General features: G+C 45.2%; 1 protein-coding gene across 1 annotated transcript; it reads left to right on the top strand.

Annotated features, from left to right (window-relative positions):
- Positions 1 to 17534: 17534 nt before the first annotated feature.
- On the top strand, positions 17535 to 22342 carry LOC139831839 (uncharacterized). Its single transcript, XM_071821186.1, has 2 exons — positions 17535 to 18924; positions 20181 to 22342. Exons 1-2 carry the CDS (start codon positions 17535 to 17537, stop codon positions 22340 to 22342), a joined length of 3552 nt encoding a protein of 1183 aa, XP_071677287.1.
- The last annotated feature ends 30 nt before the right edge of the window (positions 22343 to 22372 follow it).

Here is a 22372-nt window from a genome sequence, read left to right as displayed (position 1 = left end):
CGAAGCTCCGCCGGACTTCTACACCGCCACCGACACCACGCCGTCGTGCTGTCGGATTCAAGAGGAGCTACTACTTCCGCTGCCCGCTGGAACGGGGAGGTGGACGTCGTCTTCATCAACAACCGAACGTGTGACCGAGTACGGAGGTGCTGCCCGTTCGTGGCGCCGGAACTGATCGTGATCAAGATCTTCTACGCGCTTTTGCAAGCGGCAAGTGATCGTCTACCGCAGCAACAAGAGCCTCATCTTGTAGGCTTTGGAATCTCTTCAAGGGTGAGACTCGATACCCCCTCGTTGCTACCGTCTTCTAGATTGCATCTTGGCTTGGATTGCGTGTTCGCGGTAGGAAAATTTTTGTTTTCTATGCAACGTTATCCTACGGTGGTATCGAGCCGTGTCTATGCATAGATGGTTGCACGAGTAGAACACAATGGTTTGTGGGCGTTGATGCTCTTGTTATCTTTAGTTTGAGTACTTTGCATCTTTATGGCATAGTGGGATGAAGCGGCTCGGACTAACTTTACATGACCGCGTTCATGAGACTTGTTCCTCGTTCGACATGCAACTTGTATTGCATAAGAGGCTTTGCGGGTGTTCTGTCTATCCTACTATAGTAAAGATTCAATTTACTCTTCTATTGACAACATTAGTATCAACGTTGTGGTTCATGTTCGTAGGTAGATTAGATCTATAACGAAAACCCTAAACCACGTAAAATATGCAAACCAAATTAGAGAGCGTCTAACTTGTTTTTGCAGGGTTTGGTGATGTGATATGGCCATAATGTGATGATGAATATGTATGAGATGATCATTATTGTATTGTGGCAACCGGCAGGAGCCTTATGGTTGTCTTTAAATTTCATGTTGAGTAGTATTTCAAAGTAGTTGTAATAGTTGCTACATGGAGGACAATCATGAAGACGGTGCCATTGACCTTGGTGCTTCGCCGACGATGATGGAGATCATGCCCGAAGATGATGGAGATCATGTCCGTGCTTTGGAGATGAAGATCAAAGGCGCAAAGACAAAAGGGCCATATCATATCACATATGAACTGCATGTGATGTTAATCCTTTTATGCATCTTATTTTGCTTAGATCGCGACGGTAGCATTATAAGATGATCTCTCACTAAAATCTCAAGATAATAAAGTGTTCATCCTTAGTAGCACCGTTATCATGTCTTATCGTTTGAAGCATCTCGTGATGATCGGATGTGATAGATTCGATAAGTACATACAACGGGTGCAAGACAGTTTTGCACATGCGGATACTAAGGTGGCCTTGACGAGCCTAGCATGTACAGACATGGTCTCGGAACACGTGATACCGAAAGGTAGAGCATGAATCATATGGTTGATATGATGAACACTTTGAGTGTTCGCCATTGAAATCACACCTTTTCTCGTGATGATCGGGTTTAGGTGCGGTGGATTTGGTTCGTGTGATCACTAAGACAATGCGAGGGATATTGTTTTGAGTGGGAGTTCACTTAGGTTTTTAATTATGTTGAATTAAAATTTGAACTCAATATGTCATAAACTTAGTCTAAACTATTGCAAATATATGTTGTAGAGATGGCGTCCCCAATCAATTTTAATCAGTTCCTAGAGAAAGAGAAACTTAAGAGCAACGGTAGCAACTTCACCGACTGGTTCCGTCATGTGAGGATCTTCCTCTCTGGCGGAAATCTGCAATTTGTGCTTGATGCACCGCTAGGTGACCCTCTGCAGAAGATGAATCCGATGAAGTAAAAGCTGTTTACGCGACTCGGAAAACTCGGTACTCTCAAGTTCGGTGTGCCATCTGTGCAGTCTGGAATCCGATCTTCAAAAACGTTTTGAGCACCATGATCCTCATGAGTTGATGAATGAGCTGAAAGCTATATTCGAGACTCATGCGGCGATGGAATGCTATGAAGCATCGAAACATTTCTTCAGCTGTATGATGGAAGAAGGCAGCTCCGTTAGTGAGCACATGCTCGCCATGACCGGGCATGCGAAGAAACTCAGATGACTTGGGAATAGTGATTCCTAACGCATCGGGATTAATCGTGTCCTTCAATCACCGCCACCAAGTTACAAGAACTTTGTGATGAACTACAATATGCAGAACATGAACAAGGAGTTTACTTAACTCTTTGGCATGCTAAAAGCTGCTGAGATTGAGATCAAGAAAGAGCACCAAGTGTTGATGGTCAACAAGACCACCAGTTTCAAGAAACAGGGCAAGTCTAAGGGAAAATTCAAGAAGGGTGGCAAGAAAGCTGCCACGCCTCCTATGAAACCTAAGAACGGCCCTAAGCCCGATCTTGAGTGCTATTACGCAAGGAGAAGGGACACTGGAAGCGTAATTGCTCCAAGTATTTGGCAGATACGAAGAGCGGCCTTGTCAAGAAGAAGAAAGAAGGTATATCTGATATACATGTTATAGATGTTTATCTCACTAGTTCTCGTTCTAGTACCTGGGTATTTGATACTGGTTCGGTTGCTCATATTTGTAACTCGAAACAGGAACTAAAGAATAAACGACAACTACTGAAAGATGAAGTGACGATGCGCGTTGGAAATGGATCCAAGGTCAATGTGATCGCGATCGGCACACTTCCTCTACATCTACCTTCGGGATTAGTTTTAAGCCTAAATAATTGCTATTATGTACTGCGTTGAGCATGAACATTATATCTGGATCTTGTTTAATGCAAGACGGTTATTCATTCAAGTCTGAGAATAATGGTTGTTCTATTTTTATGAATAATATCTTTTATGGTCGAGCACCACAAAAGAATGGCTTATTTCTGTTAGATCTCGATAGTAGTGATACGCACATACATAACATTGATGCTAAGCGAATTAAACTTAATGATAATTCTACTTATATGTGGCACTATCGTCTTGGTCATATTGGAGTGAAACGCATGAAGAAACTCCATCTTGATGGATTACTTGAATCACTTGACTTTGAGTCACTTGATAGATGCGAAGCATGTCTAATGGGAAAAATGACAAAGACTCCATTTTCTGGTATGATGGAGCGAGCTACTGACTTATTAGAAATCATACATACCGATGTATGTGGACCAATGAGCGTAGCATCGCGCGGTGGTTATCGTTATGTTCTAACCTTCACAGATGATCTGAGTAGATATGGGTATATCTATTTCATGAAACATAAATCCGAAACTTTCGAGAAGTTTAAGGAATTTCAAAGTGAAGTAGAAAATCAACGTAACAAGAAGATCAAATTTCTACGATCTGATCGTGGAGGTGAATATCTGAGTTATGAGTTTGGCATGCATTTAAAGAAATGCGGAATACTTTCACAATTGACACCGCCGGGAACACCTCAACGAAACGGTGTGTCCGAACGTCGTAATCGAACTCTCTTAGATATGGTTAGAAGTAGTATGATGTCTCTTACTGATTTGCCGTTATCATTTTGGAGTTATGCATTAGAGACAGCCGCATTCACTTTAAATAGAGCACCATCAAAATCCGTAGAAACGACACCGTATGAATTATGGTTTAATAAGAAACCTAAGCTGTCGTTCTGAAAGTTTGGGGTTGCGAAGCCTATGTAAAGAAGTTACAACCGGACAAGCTAGAACCCAAAGCGGAGAAATGCGTCTTCATAGGATACCCTAAGGAAACTATAGGGTACACTTTCTATCACAGATCCGAAGGCAAAATCTTTGTTGCTAAGAACGGAACCTTTCTTGAGAAAGAATTTCTCACTAAAGAAGTGACTGGAAGAAAAGTAGAACTCGATGAGATTGATGAATCTATACTCGTTGATCAGGTAGCGCAGATCTGGAAGTTGTACTGTACCGCCTACACCGGCAACGAGAGGAAGCTAATGATAATGATCATGAAACTTGAGAACGAGGAAACATCGAACCTCGCAGATCGACAAGGGAACGTGCCACTCCTGATTGGTATGATCCTTGTCTAAATGTCATGATTGTAGATAACAATGATGAGGACCTGCGACGTATGAAGAAGCGAAGATGAGCCTATATAACAACAAATGGCAAGTAGCCATGAAATCATAAATGGTATCAATGTATGAAAACAAAGTATGGACTTTGGTAGACTTACACGATAGCCGAAAGGCTGTCGAGAATAAATGGATCTTCAAGAGAAAAACAGATCTTGATGGTAATATTACTGTCTATAAAGCTCGACTTGTCGCAAAGGGTTTCCGACAAATTCAAGGAGTTGACTACGATGAGACTTTCTCACCTGTAGCGAAGCTAAAATCTGTGAGGATTTTGTTAGCAATAGCTGCATTTTTCGATTATGAGATTTGGCAGATGGATGTCAAAACGGCGTTTCTTAATGGAGACATTGAGGAAGAGTTGTATATGGTACAACCCAAAGGTTTTGTCGATCCTAAAAATGCTGACAAAGTATGCAAACTTCAGCGTTCAATCTATGGACTGAAGCAAGCATCAAGAAGTTGGAACCGACGCTTTGATAAGGTGATCAAAGACTTCGGGTTTATACAGTGTCATGGAGAGGCCTGTATTTACAAGAAAGTGAGTGGGAGCTCTGTAGCATTCCTGATATTATATGTAGATGACATATTATTGATCGGAAATGATATAGAACTATTAAGCAGTGTTAAGGGTTATTTGAATAATAGCTTTTCAATGAAAGACCTTGGTGAAGCATCGTATATATTAGGCATCAAGATTTATAGAGATAGATCAAGACGCCTAATAGGGCTATCACAGAGTACATATCTGGACAAGATTCTAAAGAAGTTTAGAATGGACGAAAGTAAGAAAGGGTTCTTACCTATGTTACCAGGCAAGGTATTGAGTAAAACTCAAGGACCGGCTACGGCAGAAGAAAGAGAAAGGATGTGTAACATCCCCTATGCCTCGGCAGTAGGATCTATCATGTATGCCATGCTATGTACTAGACCGGATATAGCACATGCTGTTAGTTTGACTAGCAGATATCAAAGTGATCCAGGAATGGAACATTGGACAGCGGTCAAGAATATCCTGAAGTACTTGAAAAGAACTAAGGATATGTTTCTTTGTTATGGAGGTGACCAAGAGCTCGTTGTAAGTGGTTACACCGATGCAAGTTGGAACACTGATCCTGATGACTCTAAGTCACAATGCGGTACGTGTTTATATTGAATGGTGCTGCGATGGCTGGGCAAGCTCGAAGCGGTGCACGGTGGCGAAGTCTTCAACGAATCAGAGTACATAGCGGCTTCGGAGGCTTCATCGAAGCGGTATGGATGAAGAGGTTCATTGTAGAGCTCGGTGTGGTTCCTAGTGCATTGGACCCATTAATCATTTACTGTGATAACATGGGTGCCATCGCCAATGCACAAGAGCCAAGGTCACACAAGAGGCTGAAGCATATCAAGCTGCGTTACCACTCGATTCGCGAGTACATCGAAGATGGAGAAGTAAAGATTTGCAAAGTACACACTGATCTGAATGTAGCAGATCCGTTGACTAAAGCTCTCCCTAGGGCAAAGCATGACCAACACCAGAATGCCATGGGTGTTAGGTATATTACAATGTAATCTAGATTATTGACTCTAGTGCAAGTGGGAGACTGAAGGAGATATGCCCTAGAGGCAATAATAAAGTGGTTATTATTTATATCTTTATGTTTATGATAAATGTTTATATATCATGCTAGAATTGTATTAACCGAAACATTAGTACATGTGTGATATGTAGACAAACAAGAAGTCCCTAGTATGCCTCTTAAACTAGCTTGTTGATTAATGGATGATTAGTTTCATAATCATGAACATTGGATGTTATTAATAACAAGGTTATGTCATTGTGTGAATGATATAATGGACACACCCAATTAAGCGTAGCATAAGATCTCGTCATTAAGTTATTTGCTATAAGCTTTCGATACATAGTTACCTAGTCCTTATGACCATGAGATCATGTAAATCACTTATACCGGAAAGGTACTTTGATTACATCAAACACCACTGCGTAAATGGGTGGCTATAAAGGTGGGATTAAGTATCCGGAAAGTATGAGTTGAGGCATATGGATCAACAGTGGGATTTGTCCATCCCGATGACGGATAGATATACTCTGGGCCCTCTCGGTGGAATGTCGTCTAATGTCTTGCAAGCATATGAATGAGTTCATAAGAGACCACATACCACGGTACGAGTAAAGAGTACTTGTCGGGAGACGAGCTTGAACAAGGTATAGAGTGATACCGAAGATCAAACCTCGGACAAGTAAAATATCGCGAGACAAAGGGAATTGGTAATATATGTGTATGGTTCATTCGATCACTAAAGTCATCGTTGAATATGTGGGAGCCATTATGGATCTCCAGATCCCGCTATTGGTTATTGGTCGGAGTGAGTACTCAACCATGTCCGCATAGTTCTCGAACCGTAGGGTGACACACTTAAAGTTGGATGTTGAAATGGTAGTTCTTGAATTATGGAATGGAGTTCGAATATTTGTTCGGAGTCCCGGATGAGATCCCGGACATCACGAGGAGTTCCGGAATGGTCCGGAGAATAAGATTCATATATAGGATGTCATTTTATGTGAAATAAAATGTCGCGGAAGGTTCTATGGAAGGTTCTAGAAGGTTCTAGAAAAGTCCGGAAGAAACCACCAAGGAAGGTGGAGTCCACAAGGGACTCCACCTCCATGGCCGGCCAGCCCTAGTGGGGGTGGAGTCCCAAGTGGACTCCACCATAGGGGGCCGGCCACCCCCCACATGGGAGGTGGGAATCCCACCTTTGGGTGGGAGTCCTAGTTGGGCTAGGTTTGCCCCCTCCTATGGAAGGTTTTGGTTTCGGGTCTTATTCGAAGACTTGGACACCAACACTTGGGATCCACCTATATAATGAGGGGCCAAGGGAGGGGGCCGGCCACCCCAAGACCATAGCTTGGCCGCCCCCCTTGAGTGGCCGGCCACCCCCTCCCAAACCCTAGCTTTGCTCCTCCACTTCATATTTCCCGCGTAGCTTAGCGAAGCTCCGCCGGACTTCTACACCGCCACCGACACCACGCCGTCGTGCTGTCGGATTCAAGAGGAGCTACTACTTCCGCTGCCCGCTGGAACGGGGAGGTGGACGTCGTCTTCATCAACAACCGAACGTGTGACCGAGTACGGAGGTGCTGCCCGTTCGTGGCGCCGGAACCGATCGTGATCAAGATCTTCTACGCGCTTTTGCAAGCGGCAAGTGATCGTCTACCGCAGCAACAAGAGCCTCATCTTGTAGGCTTTGGAATCTCTTCAAGGGTGAGACTCGATACCCCCTCGTTGCTACCGTCTTCTAGATTGCATCTTGGCTTGGATTGCGTGTTCGCGGTAGGAAAATTTTTGTTTTCTATGCAACGTTATCCTACACTTCATCACCGCTGCTGTCTCCCATGAGGAGGGAGTAGTTCTCCATCGAGGCTAAGGGCTGTACCGGTAGCTATGTGGTTAATCTCTCTCCTATGTACTTCAATACAATGATCTCATGAGCTGCCTTATATGATTGAGATTCATATGAGCTTTGTATCACTATTAGTCTATGTGCTACTCTTGTGATGTTATTAAAGTAGTTTATTCCTCCTCCACGGTGTAATGGTGACAGTGTGTGCATCGTGTAGTACTTGGCGTAGGCTATGATCATAATCTCTTGTAGGTTATGGAGTTAATTATTACTATGATAGTATTGATGTGATCTATTCCCCCTTCATAGTGTAAAGGTGACACTGTGTATGCATGTTAGTACTCGGTTTAAATTGCAAAGATCTATTATGCTCTAAAGGTTACTTAAACATGAATATCGAATGTTGTGGAGCTTGTTAACTCCGGCATTGAGGTGCTCTCGTAGCCCTACGCAACGAATGGTGTTCATTATCAAACAAGAGTATATGTAGCACAAAGGAAGAGAACTTATTTATTTATGTGATCAATGTTGAGAGTGTCCACTAGTGAAAGTATGATCCCTAGGCCTTGTTTCCAAATACTACAATCATCGCTTGTTTACTATTTTACTGCATCTACTTCCTGCAATATTACTACCATCAACTGCACGCCAGCAGGCACTTTTCTGGCGCCGTTACTACTGCTCATATTCATTCATACCACTTGTATTTCACTATCTCTTCGCCGAACTAGTGCACCTATACATCTGACAAGTGTATTAGGTGTGTTGGGGACACAAGAGACTTCTTGTATCGTGATTGCAGGGTTGCTTGAGAGGGATATCTTTGACCTCTTCCTCCCTGAGTTCGATAAACCTTGGGTGATCCACTTAAGGTAAACTTGCTGCTGTTCTACAAACCTCTGCTCTTGGAGGCCCAACACTGTCTACAAGAATAGAAGCACCCGTAGACATCAGCCAGCCGCTGGATGCAGGACAAGACAGACGCAGAACGGCCCGCAGAGCTCGGGCCCAACAAGGCCCGTAAAGCAATGGCCAGTTCTAGGCCCACCTGGCCCGGATCCAGCCCACAAGCTTGCCGTAGCCGCCGCCTCCGCCTTCCCCTTGTCCGGCAACCCGCACCATCCCACCCCGACGCAGGGATCTCGTCACCACCAGCCTACAGCCCACCAGACATTGTAAAGTTTTTTCGTGAGCATGCACCAAGAAAGGTGATACACATTCTTCTACACATCGTAAAGTAAGTTGTCAAATGATTACCTCTGAAGATGTGATGGCTATTCTGCACCGTGCAGATCTGTCAGCTATTGTGTCGAAGGCTGGCGGCTCATATCCTGGTCAAATAGGCCAATGTAAAGACCATAGCTAAACACAAACAACATGTGTAGGAAAACTACAACTAAAACAAAAGAAAACTGAGAAGCTATCATGTGTGCTTGTGTCTGAGGCCATCAATGTCTTGCATAAAGAGTGCACACATGGCCTCACAAGCGGAGCTGTGTAGCAGATACCTCCTACTCAGTAGAAGTATTATCCACTTGCTCCTAGAAACCGAAAGCAAATACAACTTCTAAGAAGTGCAAACCTAGAGCACATATATAAAGCAGTGTGACTTGAAAGTGAAGACTAAGCTAAAAAAGGATAGATAAAAATGGGTTAAACAATGATAGACGGATCTAAAAATGATAGCGAAATGAATGATAGACTGATCTAAAGATGATATGATTGAGCTAAAAGATAAAAAGATATAAACTGGGAAGCAAAACACTAAAACACAAAACTGAACAATGAGAGAAACCGAGAAGAACAAAAAAATGAGAGACAGAGAATGAGAAAATGAAAGTAAAATTAGCAAATAATGACTAAAGCTTGAACAAAAAAACAGAGAAGAACTGAGAACTGACACTGAATAATGAGAGGGGCGGGAAAAAAATAAGAAATAGGCAAATAAGGACTGGTACCAAGAAGAATGACGAAATACAAGAAAAAAAGGTTAGATCAGATACTAAGACTGGAGAAAGAATCAAAAAACAAGACAAAAGTGAAAGAAGAAATAAGAGAAATGAGAGAGATAAAAAAGGACATAACACAAATAAGAACTAAAGAATGAAGAAACTAAGCAGACTGAGGAGAATGAGGAAACAAGGACCGAGAAACTGAGATAAATGAAGAAAAAAAGACCGAGCAAAGAGACTAGAACAATGAAGAAAAACTAAAGAAGTTAAGAACAAATATTAAGACTGGAGAAAAATCAAAGAAACAATACAAAGAGCGAAATAAGAAATAAGAAATAACGACAAAGATAAAAAAAAAAGGACATAACACAAATAAGGACCGAAGAATGAAGAAACCGAAGAATGAAGAAACTGAGCAGAGTGAGGAAATAAGAGCAAGGATAGAGATTTACAGAAGGAAATGACACAAATAAAAATAAAAAACTGAGAAAATAAGAAAAACGAGGAAATAAAGATTGAGAAAACAAAAATGGGATAGCTGAGAATAATTAAATGATCAAAAACTGAGAAAAACAGAATAATGATCAACCACGATGACACCGACTTCAAAAGAGACCTGTTTCAGAAGCCAACAACGTGGTCAGCATGCTAGTAGGCTAATGCTACTTGCAAGCACCAAGAAGTTGGAGTAGCACCGGCCATATCCAAACTTGATGCAGATTAGAATCTCTATGATGCATATAGTCACCGAACACCAACAAAAAGACCTCGCTTTGTTAACGGGTTTCTGAATTCATTTATCGCATAAGACATGCTACTTTTAGAAAGAGTGTCTTCATTCATCTGCGAATATGTGAGAACTGACAGCTAAGTTGCATTAGGTAAGGATATTATTGCAAACTTCTAATATGATATTATGCATAGTTCACATGCAATTAATGTCTAGCAGAAAACAGCCAGCCATCATTTAGCATGTAAAGAGTAATACAATTCAAAAGTCAAAGTGTATGAGTGTACAAGAAAATCAAAAAATTCTGATCTTAAAAAAGCAATGACACTGACAAGAATACAAAGGTAAATCGTCTAAATTATGTGGAAACAAATATGAAGTATGTAAAGTTTGAACCTCGTTAGTTGAAAAGTATACCTATCCTGCAAGTATGTATTATATTCGCGGATGGTTGGTCTCGCAATCAACAACCAAAGGACTAATATGTAGACAATCATGGGGTACTAAGGAGGTATCCAAGGCATAACTTAAGAAATAATGTGTACAGTTCATGAAAAATTACACACAAGCAGCAGAGGGTATCACCCATATTTTGTCCCACTATGCTTGTGTGAACTGACCTAGTGTTCTTTTCACCTAAGCAGACGAAAAAAATGAAATAGGTGAACTCATGAAAAATCAATATCTAGAATAGAAACTACCACTTTTACAAAGGCTGAACAATATACTAATTCAAACAGAAAAATAAGATAGTTGTAGCACATAGACATAATGTAACCCTGAAATAAAGAGGTAATTAACTATGTTGATAAAGCTGTAGATACAAGGTGAGAATTACTGATAGGAACTAACTAAGGTGATGTTCATCTACAGAGCGTCCTAGATATGAACATGGATAGTAGTCACAGGTTGGAATATTATTTTTCTCAATGAGGTGCATACTGACCTTATGGTGCGCGAACACGAGTGGTGACCGCACTTTGGTATCTTGTGGCTAATGCTCGGTTCTCCATGTATGCTTAGCCCGTGCTTCAGTCACGAAGAACCTGCCAACCATTGAGAAGCTTTTCCTGAACAACTTAACAACATCTCAAGAAGCTTGACCTTCACCACTCAACGAAAGCATGCCAAGCAGCTGAATCAACATTGGACAACGAAAAATAACTTGAATAAATTGAGGCACGAGACATTGGAATGGACGAGCGATGTTTGACAAACTAAAACTTATGCTTTAGATGACAAGAGACACTAAGAAAAAAAAATTGGCTGAGAAAATCATGTATTTATTATGATAATAAATTATAAAATGATGTAAGAACTAAGCTGAAGGACAAATGCCAACCCAGGTCTGCATAAAACTGTTTTACAATTACATTCCGTAAATTACATAAAGCTGATAAAAAACAACACAAATGCCAACCCAGGTCAGCTCAAACATATCAAATGATGTTTAAATTCCCTAAAGCTGGATAAAATTGATAAAACAACACATAAGCGACTCGGGTGTGCTCATAGGTAAATGCTCACCCAGGTTTGGTCATAGGTAAATAGAAATATAAATTATAAAATGATGTTTACATTCTCTGAAGCTGGATAAAACTGTTAGAAACACATAAGAAACACGGGCCTGCTCATAGGTAAATAAGCTTGTTAACTATATACATGTACACAAGAAAACACAATATTTCATTTAAAAAAATAGTGTGAAAACACACATGACATGTACTACCAGAGAACGAAGCAAACAACAGCGCGGCAACAACTAATGTAGACCATGCGCTACATGAATCACTCTTTAAAAACTCATCGAGGCGCCTCACACATTGACTGGCGGGACATTAAAATAGTACAGTAACAAATTAGAGCTACAAAATCCACTTTCAGCAGCGATGAACAACTCAATGTATGCATGTAGTGCATATCAAAAAGCAGAGTTCAGGTGTGGTAGTGGACAATGGTAGCTGCTCGTGGAAAGGGGAATTGCAGCGCACGAGACACATACAACAAGTGAGCTGCCCCCGGCAACAGACACCAGCATTTCAGACACGAGAGAAACAGGGACGAATCGAGAAACATACCTGACCAGCCGACGACGCTAGCTACTCCCGGCTCCTAAGGGCATGCCCAATGCACTGCCCTAGAGGTAGTGCTTCGCACCTTTAGCTAGGTTCGGGTGGTCCAAAGTAGGTTCGGATGAGGAGGCAGCCTCCTCTTCAAGAAGTGGGATCTTAAGCCTTAAAAGCATGCTTTTTTGAGAGAGAAAGAGATACATAGTGTCATATTTATGGGGTTCCTTCTCTCTTTTTTTCGACTAAAGTTGTAGCTTCCATTGGAGAGATAAAATTCACCATGTTGCTTCTGACAACTTTTTTACATGGAGCATCTAGTTGTGTATGCCACCATTGCTCATGCCCTAAATCCGGCGGTCTCCCTGATAGCAGCTTTGCCATGGAAGAGCCCGCCGCGGTCTCGGCCTCCTACTCGTTCTGATGACAGATCTTCCACTCGTACTCTCTCCGGTCGCAAATCCTCCCTGACTCCTTGCTCCGGTGGTGTCCCCTGGTGCCACCTCCGCCATGGAAGAGCTCGCGCCTGCTTCTCTCTCTCTCTCTCTCTCTCTCTCCCTACAGAGACGCGAGGAAGGGAGGAATGAGATTAGGAAGGGAAAAAGTAACCATGCCTAGGTGAACCAAAATGGAAAAAACCGGACCAACTTAAAAAAACTGAGAACATAAATAAAACCGGACAACTACGTGCGTGGAAGACCTCGCGAGAAGATTCGCACCACCGATCGGAACGAGTGGCCGCGGATATGACTTGACGCCAATTGAGATTTCAGCTAGCTGAAAAATAGGAAAAGTGTAATTTTTTTCTAGACTCTTCCAATGTTGGCTACTATATTTGGAATCTTTGTCTAAAATAAGAGATAATTTAACATTGCAATAATAACCTACTAATCTTTACTCTTAATGAAATATTAAATGGCGTGGTGGGATATATGTGGCATCACATTCCAAGTAATTAACATCATATTGCTAGTTATTTAAGGATTGACTATATATATGAAAGAGTGTGGATTGATACAGCAAAGCATCTGGCAGTGCCGTAGACATTCTTTCCCATACCGTGAGCACCATACAAGTTGGCACTGCATATTCAACATGGACAAGCTCATGAACCATGTCCATGCACATGCCGTACTACTGGCGCTCCTTCTCATGTTTGCTGCCCATGCACACTGTAAATGACAAATATGCAACCAAATAATTGCTATAACTTTGCTGATTTTATTTATAGTCTTTTAATTGTTTTATCTTCCATTATCATCGGCTGGTTTGCATTCATGGTTTGTCCATAATTTTATACTTCGTTGGATCTGTTTTGCTAAAAGGTTGAGTTCTTGCTTCATTTTGGTCAACTGGTTGCTTATCAGTTAAAAGTAACATAAGATCTTCAATGCAAAGTGAACCATAAAATGAGCTTAATACAAACAGTAATGGAATTTTCTTTTTTCCGTAGGCGTAAGGATGGAAGATATGAACAGCGAGAGGATCAATTTTCCTAATGGAATGTGTGCCCAGAAACATGGTTCGGGCTGTGGTAATGGATATTGCTTTTGCTGTTTATGGACGGGCCAATGCTATCGGACAATGAACAATTGCAAGGCAGAATGTAACAACAAATCATCTTCTTCAGGCGCACACGCGCCGGCGAACAAGACTCCTGTGCCCTCCTCCCATAAAATATAATTATATTCTATTTTCTTGTAAAAATGATAGTGTTATTCAGAGATACAACTGCTGCATGTGCAGTTGAAAAATCATCCTAGAATAAATAAGAGACAATATTGTACGCCTGCCGCTGGAAGTTAATCATTGATTGCATCCAACAATAATTGTAATGCATTAACTTTTGTATGTTGCCTCTTTTCTAGTACTTTCTCCATCAAAAAAAAGATGTCGCATATTTATCTAGATACATATGTACCTAGATGCACATTAGTGTATCCTTTACTAAACAGAGGGAGTACTATATTAATCTCCTGTTGTTTATTTTATTCCATTTTAGTAGCTGACTTGTACGCCAGAGCCTGTATATGCACTTCCTAAAATGTTTTGTTTTGCTTACCATCAGAGTCTGAAGATGTACTACCCCAAGTTATTCCCTTGGTCCAGTTCCAGTCAGCGGATGAAGACCAAGACAAAAGTTAAGAGAATATAATGTGTGGCCCATGATCCAATTGTAACTCGAGAAAAACCTGCTGTTTTCACTATGTACTAACATTGTTCGGCGTGCCACATTGTTCCCTTTCAGAAAAGAAGTTCACTGTAAGCAAGATCAGAAAAGGATAGGAAGATCACACCAGGATAGCATGCAGATGCAGCTGAACAGAAACGTTGCAATTTTCCTCCTTATCACCCTGTGTATAGCTTTGGTTGTATCACTCTCGCTAAACATGCTACTTCCTCTGATCCGTAATAATTGTCGGGGGTTTTAGTTAAGATGATGGTAAGATCTAGAGATGAGAAATAATTCATGTTGGCCGAAATAAAGTTTGCTCTCTAGATTCCAGAAGGAATCAAAGCCAGACAGCTTACTTTCAGGTTCTGAAGCTGTAGAAAACGAGCCCGCGTGGCATAACTGATGGAGCAAATAAACTTATGCACCGGTGAGTGATTATATTCTTAGATGAGTGCAAACTCATAATTTCCAGATTACAAGCGCATGAAGGATTGAAGCGATTCATTTCTTTTGCTGCTACAATGGAAAAGATCAGCCATGGGTTGTTTTCCAGCTAGCTTGTGCCTTGCCAGCTCTTTCAAGAAAAGAAAGGTATCATCTTTTGCCCTGTTCAAGCTAATTAAGGATCCAACCTTAGCATCAACCCGACCAGCAAATGCATCATGACGACCGTCGATCAAGAACCTGCAGCAGTTCAGACAACACAGTAATTTCTAACCGTATATATCATACAAACGCCAGAGAGGATGATTCATATCCATGATCAAATTGATGCTAGCCAAATCTGGGGCGGCAATGAACTCACCTTAAATACGCCCTTCCTTGAAGATATTTTTGTTATCACGCAGGAGGATATCCACTTTTTTATTCCATCCTTGGATTCTCCGAAGATACATTTGTTCCCACCCAGGTGGATACGTCACATTGTTTTTTCCTTCTCAATGGTTAAGTCAAAGACATTATAAGTATTCAATCTAAAGGGTGCATGCCATAGAATGCAAGAAAGAGAAACAATCATACCAATATGGTGTAACCTATGTGAAACCTTATTAAATTAAAATGCACAACTTGAGAGGCAATCCTATAATGACCATTAATATACACCCAAAAAAATTGTTTACTTTCGTTCACAAAATGATACTTGGTCACATTATTACTATAAGATTCTAACTAACAACAGCGGGACGTACATGTGGAGTCTCGGAGAAAATGCATAGTTAACTACCTTACATGAGATGAGCGAACTAGCTGAACAAAAATGATGCTGTGGTTCAGTCAACTGATTAATGACCTAGTGATTCATGTATTCTTTGTAGCAGAAAACAACAAACGAGTATATATGTATATATATAGCGAGATAGCAAATTGGGTAGCTATACCTTGTATCAAGCCGAGAAGCGAAAATCGACGGCCAATCCAGTTCCAAGGGCACAGTCTCCATAGGGTTGATGTAGCTCCTGTGAGGCCAATCAAGCACCTCCTCCATCACCCCGGTTTGTAGGTCAGCGGTGTAAACACCTTGGATGGTGTCGTTGACGAGTAATGTGCCGCACTTGTCTCCCAAGACATATAGCTCCCTTGCTTCATTCTCCGTCTTCTCCCAGGGCTGTTTTAGCTCGACTGTACTGGTGCATATCCATGCCGAACCTCTATCCTCGTTGGGTTGTTCCTCTCGCTGCTCCCAGATCTCTAGCTGGGTACCCCTCTTTTGCATACAAAACATTGAAAGCGTCGTCGTCCTGGCCGCTAGATTAATGAACAGGTGGCTGTCGGGGTGAAAACACATTGCGATGGGGAGCGTCGTCGCGGTGACTTGTCCTGTGCGCATGTTGAGATCAAGGACACCAACATATGGCTCTCCGTAACGAGAAAATAACCAATGCGCCGTGCCACGATGCACAACAGCACGGCAGGACGATCCGTGCATGTTGGGTTGAGCAAGACTATCGAATCCATGGGTGCCCACTCTCCAGCTTGCTTCGTCGGAGGAGAAGGTGTGGAGAGTGCATGTCCCGGCATAGTTTTGGTCGTACCCGATGATTACCACCTTGAACAACGATGATGAGTTGCTCGGCTCGTCGGTAGAAGAAGGAGGGCAGTCTGTACCGGTTAGAATGGCGTAGCCTCTCCACATGCAGCGCTCAAAGTCCGAGCCAAACTTAAGAGCAGGGAGGATGTGGCAGACGCCGGTGAGCAAGTTGCATACAGCCAGGTCGATGATGGTGCTCGTGCTGTTCCAGTAACCGCGTATGCCATATGTATCGAGCCGCACGAGGAGGATGCCGTGGCGCGAGGCGAGCGGCACCGCTCGGTCGAAGAGGCCAGCGGGTACGGCGGCGGTCATGAAGGAGCGGAGGGTCCGCCGGCCAGGGCCGAGGACCGATCGCGGCGTCGGGGTGAAGCATGGCGTTGTGACATTGAACATACCTGTGGCCTCTAGTTCCTGGGTGAAGAAGCCGGCCATGGAGGACGAGGCGTCCTGATCTGGCCAGCAGCGCCGGAGGAAGGCGGGGTCGGCGACGAGACCGCGCCACCGCTTGCAGGCCGTGGCACAACGGAAGAGGATGGCCGGAGCGTGCTTTAAGCGGAAGAGGATCTCGAGGAGGATGTCGTCCGGCATGGCCGCCGCCGCAGCCGCCGCCATTGATCTGCTAGCAAGGTTGGGCGATTCCGAGCAACGTTTGTTTGGAGGGCGATGATGATGAGTTGTTAGGGTTGGAATCTTGGAGGCGTATGCATATTTTGTGACCACACGTTGGTATGTAGCCTCTCAATCGGTCTGTAAATCAGATCACGTTCGCAGTGCGATCCAGTCCAGGCCGCGAGGGGATACCGGATACGTACGTATGGCCGCCTTTACGTATTTGTACACCATCCGGCGGAGCGCGAGTGCGTCATCCGTTGCATGCAGCCGTGGCCCGAGGCGGAGGCGGAAGACACAATGAGTTAGGGTGTTAGACATGTAACGTAGCTGTATATGTGTTCATACCGTATTGGTATTAGAGTTGTATTGTATCTTGTATACACCCCATATATATAAATGAGATAGGCCACCCCTAGAGGGTTGTGCCGGTTCCCCCAAACATACTTTGTCTTACATGGTATCACGCCGAGTCGATCCCAAACCCTAAACCTAGCCGCCGTCGTCGTCTGCCTCCACGCAGCCGTCGCCTGCTGCTCTCCCGCTTCCGCCACCGCCGGCGCCATGGACACGAGTGCCTCCGCAGGCCTCTCCTCCTCCTCCGCCGGGCATCTCCCGGCCAGTCTGGCGGCCCTCCTCAACAGGCCGCTCGACCACGCCGCCGCTGCCTCTACGTCTCCGATCGGGACGGTCAGCGTCGGCTCCTTCCTCACGGCGCCCATCTCCACCTCGCAGCAGCTCGTCCAGCACACCGCCTCGACCGGTGCCGCCGCTGTGACCCCAGCTGTCACGACCGGTGCCACCACTGCGACCACGGCTGTCGCGCCGCCGGTGCCTGCCTCCGTGCCGCCACCCTCGGCGCCCTCTGCCATGGATGTGCTCGCCACGCTGCCGCCGCCCTACCACTTCGGCAATCATATCACCATCAAGCTCATGCCCGACAATTATATTTTTTGGCGTGCGCAGGTTCTTCCGCTACTCCGGAGCCACTACTTGATGGGTTACGTCGATGGTACCCTACCCTGCCCTCCCGCGCTTATTGATAGCGTGCACGGCCCGGTGGTGAATCCGGCTCACCGTGTGTGGACAGCGCAGGATCAAGCCAACCTCTCCTCCATCCAGGGGTCTCTCTCGCCGACCGTCGCTGGGATGGTGGTTTTTGCCGCTACCTCGTGCGAGGCCTGGAAGACTCTGGAGGCGAGCTTCTCTGCTCAATCCCAGGCGCGTGCCAACTCTCTTCGTCGTGAACTCGGCGAGTGCGAGAAACTGGACATGAGCGCCAAGGACTACTACAACAAAGTGCGCGGGCTCGCTGACACGCTTGCCTCCATCGGTCAGCCCCTCTCTGATTCCGAGTTCAACTCCTACATTGTGAACGGACTCGATGAGGAGTATGATGGCTTGGTCGAAGTGATGGAAGATCGCACCACGCCCATGCCCGCTCACACGCTTTATGCGAAGCTTCTCCGCACCGAGCAGCGCGTCGAGGCTCGTCCTGGCCGTCGGAGTGGCGGCGCCCACTCTGACCCATCGGCGAATGTCGCGCACAAAGGAGGTGCGCGCAACCCGTCGACGCCCACCCAGGGCAAGCCCCCTGCACCCTCGCCTCCGGCCCCTGCATCGTCCCCTGGCTATGGAGGCGGGCGTAACCAGCGCACCTGTCAGCTCTGTGGCCGTGATGGTCACCTTGCGTCCAAGTGCCACCGCCGCTTTCAGCGGAGTTTCCTTGGCATTGGGAACGATGGCAAGGATACGCGCAACAATGCGCGCCAGGCCGCCATGGCCGATCGGCCCTCTCCTTCGGGCCAGCAAGGACAGACCCAGTCCTACTCCGTCGACCCTTCCTGGTACATGGACACCGGGGCTACGGATCATCTCACCAGCGAGCTGAACAAGCTTCACACTCGCGACACCTACCATGGCTCTGACAAGGTCCACACAGCAAATGGAGCAGGTATGCATATCTCTCATATTGGTCAAGCATCCCTTCTCACTCGTCATCCATCTAGACACCTTCATCTCAACAATGTTCTTCATGTTCCTTCTGTCACACGCAATTTACTCTCCGTTCCCAAGCTCACCTATGATAATAATGTTTTCTGTGAGTTTCACCCGTTTGATCTTTTTGTTAAGGACCGAGCTACGAGGGACGTTCTTCTTAGTGGGCAGCTGTGTCATGGACTATATCGTGTGGATCCTCCAGGAGCTCCCCAGGTGTTCAGTGGAGTCCGAGTCTCTCCGTCGCAGTGGCATGCTCGCCTTGGGCATCCCGCCAATCCTATCGTTCGCCATGTCTTGAGTCGTCATGAGTTACCTAGCTTGTCTAGCAATAAAGATTTAGCAGTGTGTGATGCCTGTAGCAAGGCAAAAGTCAACAACTTCCTTTTTCTGAGTCTACTCGAGAAATTAAGAGTCCTCTAGAACTTGTGTTTTCAGATGTATGGGGTCCTGCTCAAACCTCTGTTAGTGGTCACAAATATTATGTCAGTTTCATCGATGTTTATAGTCGCTTTACTTGGCTTTATCTTATTAAGCGCAAATCTGATGTGTTTAGTATTTTCACTCAATTTCAGACGCATGTTGAACGTCTTCTCAAGCACAAAATAATTCATGTTCAGTCGGATTGGGGGGGCGAGTATCGCAACCTCAACTCTTTCTTTCAGAAGCTTGGGATTTCTCATCGTTTATCATGCCCTCATACTCATCAGCAGAATGGTTCCGTTGAGCGTAAGCATAGGCATATCGTTGAAACTGGTCTTACCCTTTTGGCCCATGCATCTGTCCCCTTTAGATTCTGGAGTGATGCTTTTTCTACCGCTTGCTTTCTCATCAATCGTACTCCTACTCGTGTGTTAGACATGAAAACTCCACTTGAGCTCCTTCTTAACGAACTGCCAGATTACACCTTCTTTAAGGTCTTTGGCTGTGCGTGTTGGCCCCATTTGCGCCCATACAATAAACGTAAGTTGGAGTATCGCTCTAAAAAATGTGTTTTCCTTGGCTATAGTGCTCTTCACAAAGGGTACAAATGCCTTCATGTTCCCACGAATCGTGTCTACATATCTCGGGATGTTATTTTCGATGAGAATTCTTTTCCTTTTTCAAGCCTCCCAGTGTCCACTATAACACCGCTGCATTCATCTTCTGTCACTGCTGACCAATTTGAGGATGTTGCATATTCTCCTTTGTTGTTGCCTAACCATGGTGCAGGTGTTGGTCGTGGAGCTCGCTTGGAACTTCTTGAGGATTCGCCAGTTGATGCTGCTGCCATCTCACACACTGACGTGCATGGCCTCGATGCCCGTGCACGCCGTGCTTCCCCTGATGGCGATCGTCCGTGCTCGCCCTCGCCCGACGTCGATCACGCGCCTGTGCATGGCCTCGACGCTCGTGCCCGCCATGCACATGACGATCGCCCGCCCGCCTTGTCCCCGGCTACTGGGCGCCCGCGCTCGCCAGTGTCCCCGGCCCACGCCGATCATCTGCATGGCCTCGATACTGCTGCCCATGCCCATGCAGAGGCTGACCGTGCGGCCACGCTGTCTCCGCCGTCGTCTGCCCCTGCGTCGCCTCGCGCCTCACCAGCCTCGCCGGCGTCGCACAGCCCGTCGCTGTCCCCGGCCTCTCCGTCACCGTCGCCTAGTCCCTCGCCGTCGCCCAGTCCTGCTCCGGCTCCTCCATCGACATCCACTGCACCTGTTGCTTCGTCGGCTTCGCGGCCTCATACGCGCAGTCGCAGTGGTATCTTTCGACCCTTGGAGCGCACTGATGGGACTGTCGCCTGGTATGCTGCATGTATGTCTGCTGCACTAGCTGATCCGTCTGCTGAGCCACGTACATATCAAGCTGCCATGAGCATCCCACATTGGCGACAGGCTATGGAACAGGAATATCAGGCCTTGTTGCGTAACGACACCTGGACCCTTGTTCCTCTGCCACCTCGTGTTAATATCATTGATTCCAAATGGGTGTTCAAAGTGAAGAAGCATTCAGATGGATCCATTGAGCGCTACAAAGCACGACTTGTGGCTAGAGGATTTCGCCAGCGGTTTGGTCTTGACTATGAAGACACCTTCAGCCCCGTGGTCAAACCTACTACTATTCGCCTTCTTCTGTCGCTTGCAGTTACTCGAGGTTGGTCTCTTCGTCAGCTTGATGTACAGAATGCCTTTCTTCATGGTTTGCTAGAGGAAGAGGTTTATATGCGCCAGCCTCCTGGTTTTGTTGATCCTGATCGACCCTCTCACATATGTCGCCTCACCAAAGCTCTCTATGGTCTGAAGCAAGCGCCTCGTGCTTGGCATGCTCGTCTTGGTTCAGCTCTTCGTGCTCATGGTTTTGTGCCCTCTACAGCTGATTCATCTCTGTTTCTTCTCCAGACGACCAAGGTTACTATGTACTTTTTGGTCTATGTTGATGATATTATCTTAATCAGCTCCTCTACCTTGGCTGCGGATGCTCTCATTGCTTCGCTTGGGAAAGATTTCGCTGTCAAGGACCTGGGTACTCTTCACTACTTTCTTGGCTTGGAAGTGGCGACATATGGTTCTGGCTTGCTAATGACTCAGAAGAAGTACTCACTGGATATTTTGCACGGAGCTGGTATGCTTAAGTGTAAACCCACGGCTACACCTATGTCCTCTACTGAGAAGATTACAGCGGTTGATGGTACCTTGCTGACTTCTGATGAGGCTACTGAGTACAGGAGTATTGTTGGTGGTCTTCAGTATTTGACCATTACTCGACCGGATATTTCTTATGCTGTCAACAGGGTTTGCCAGTATCTCCATACACCACGCGACACTCATTGGGCTGCGGTTAAGCGCATTCTTCGCTATGTGCAGTCTACCTTGTCGTTTGGTCTTCATATCCGGCTGAATCCTTCTGGGGTCCTTTCTGCCTACTCTGATGCGGACTGGGCTGCTAGTCCGGATGACAGGCGATCCACGGGGGGCTATGCTGTATTCTTTGGCTCTAATCTGATCGCCTGGAGTGCTCGGAAACAAGCCACTGTATCTCGTAGTAGTACTGAGGCTGAATATAAGGCTGTTGCCAATGCCACTGCTGAGCTCATATGGGTACAGTCTTTGCTTCGCGAATTGCGAGTCTCTCCGTCACAGTCTCCAGTCCTGTGGTGTGATAATATTGGCGCTACATATCTTTCAGCCAATCCAGTATTTCATGCTAGGACTAAACACATTGAGGTGGATTATCATTTTGTGAGGGAACGTGTTGCACGACGACAGCTACGAATCAAGTTCATCTCTTCTAAAGATCAACTTGCAGACATCTTCACGGAGCCATTGCCTCTCCCACAGTTTGAGGCTTGCAGGCGCAATCTTACACTTTTGAAAGCTTTACAAAGTGGCTAAGATTGAGGGAGGGTGTTAGACATGTAACGT

This window comes from Lolium perenne, chromosome 5, assembly GCF_019359855.2.
Source record: "Lolium perenne isolate Kyuss_39 chromosome 5, Kyuss_2.0, whole genome shotgun sequence".
Taxonomy (NCBI): domain Eukaryota; kingdom Viridiplantae; phylum Streptophyta; class Magnoliopsida; order Poales; family Poaceae; genus Lolium; species Lolium perenne.
Note: the sequence above shows the minus strand (reverse complement) of the source record. Positions and strands in the feature narration are given on the sequence as shown.

Coding starts and splice junctions, on each gene's coding strand:
- LOC139831839 (XM_071821186.1), top strand. CDS start 17,535: ATGGACACGAGTGCCTCCGCAGGCCTCTCCTCCTCCTCCGCCGGGCAT. Junction 18,925..20,180: donor CCACACAGCAAATGGAGCAG/GTATGCATATCT, acceptor ACCATGGTGCAG/GTGTTGGTCGTGGAGCTCGC.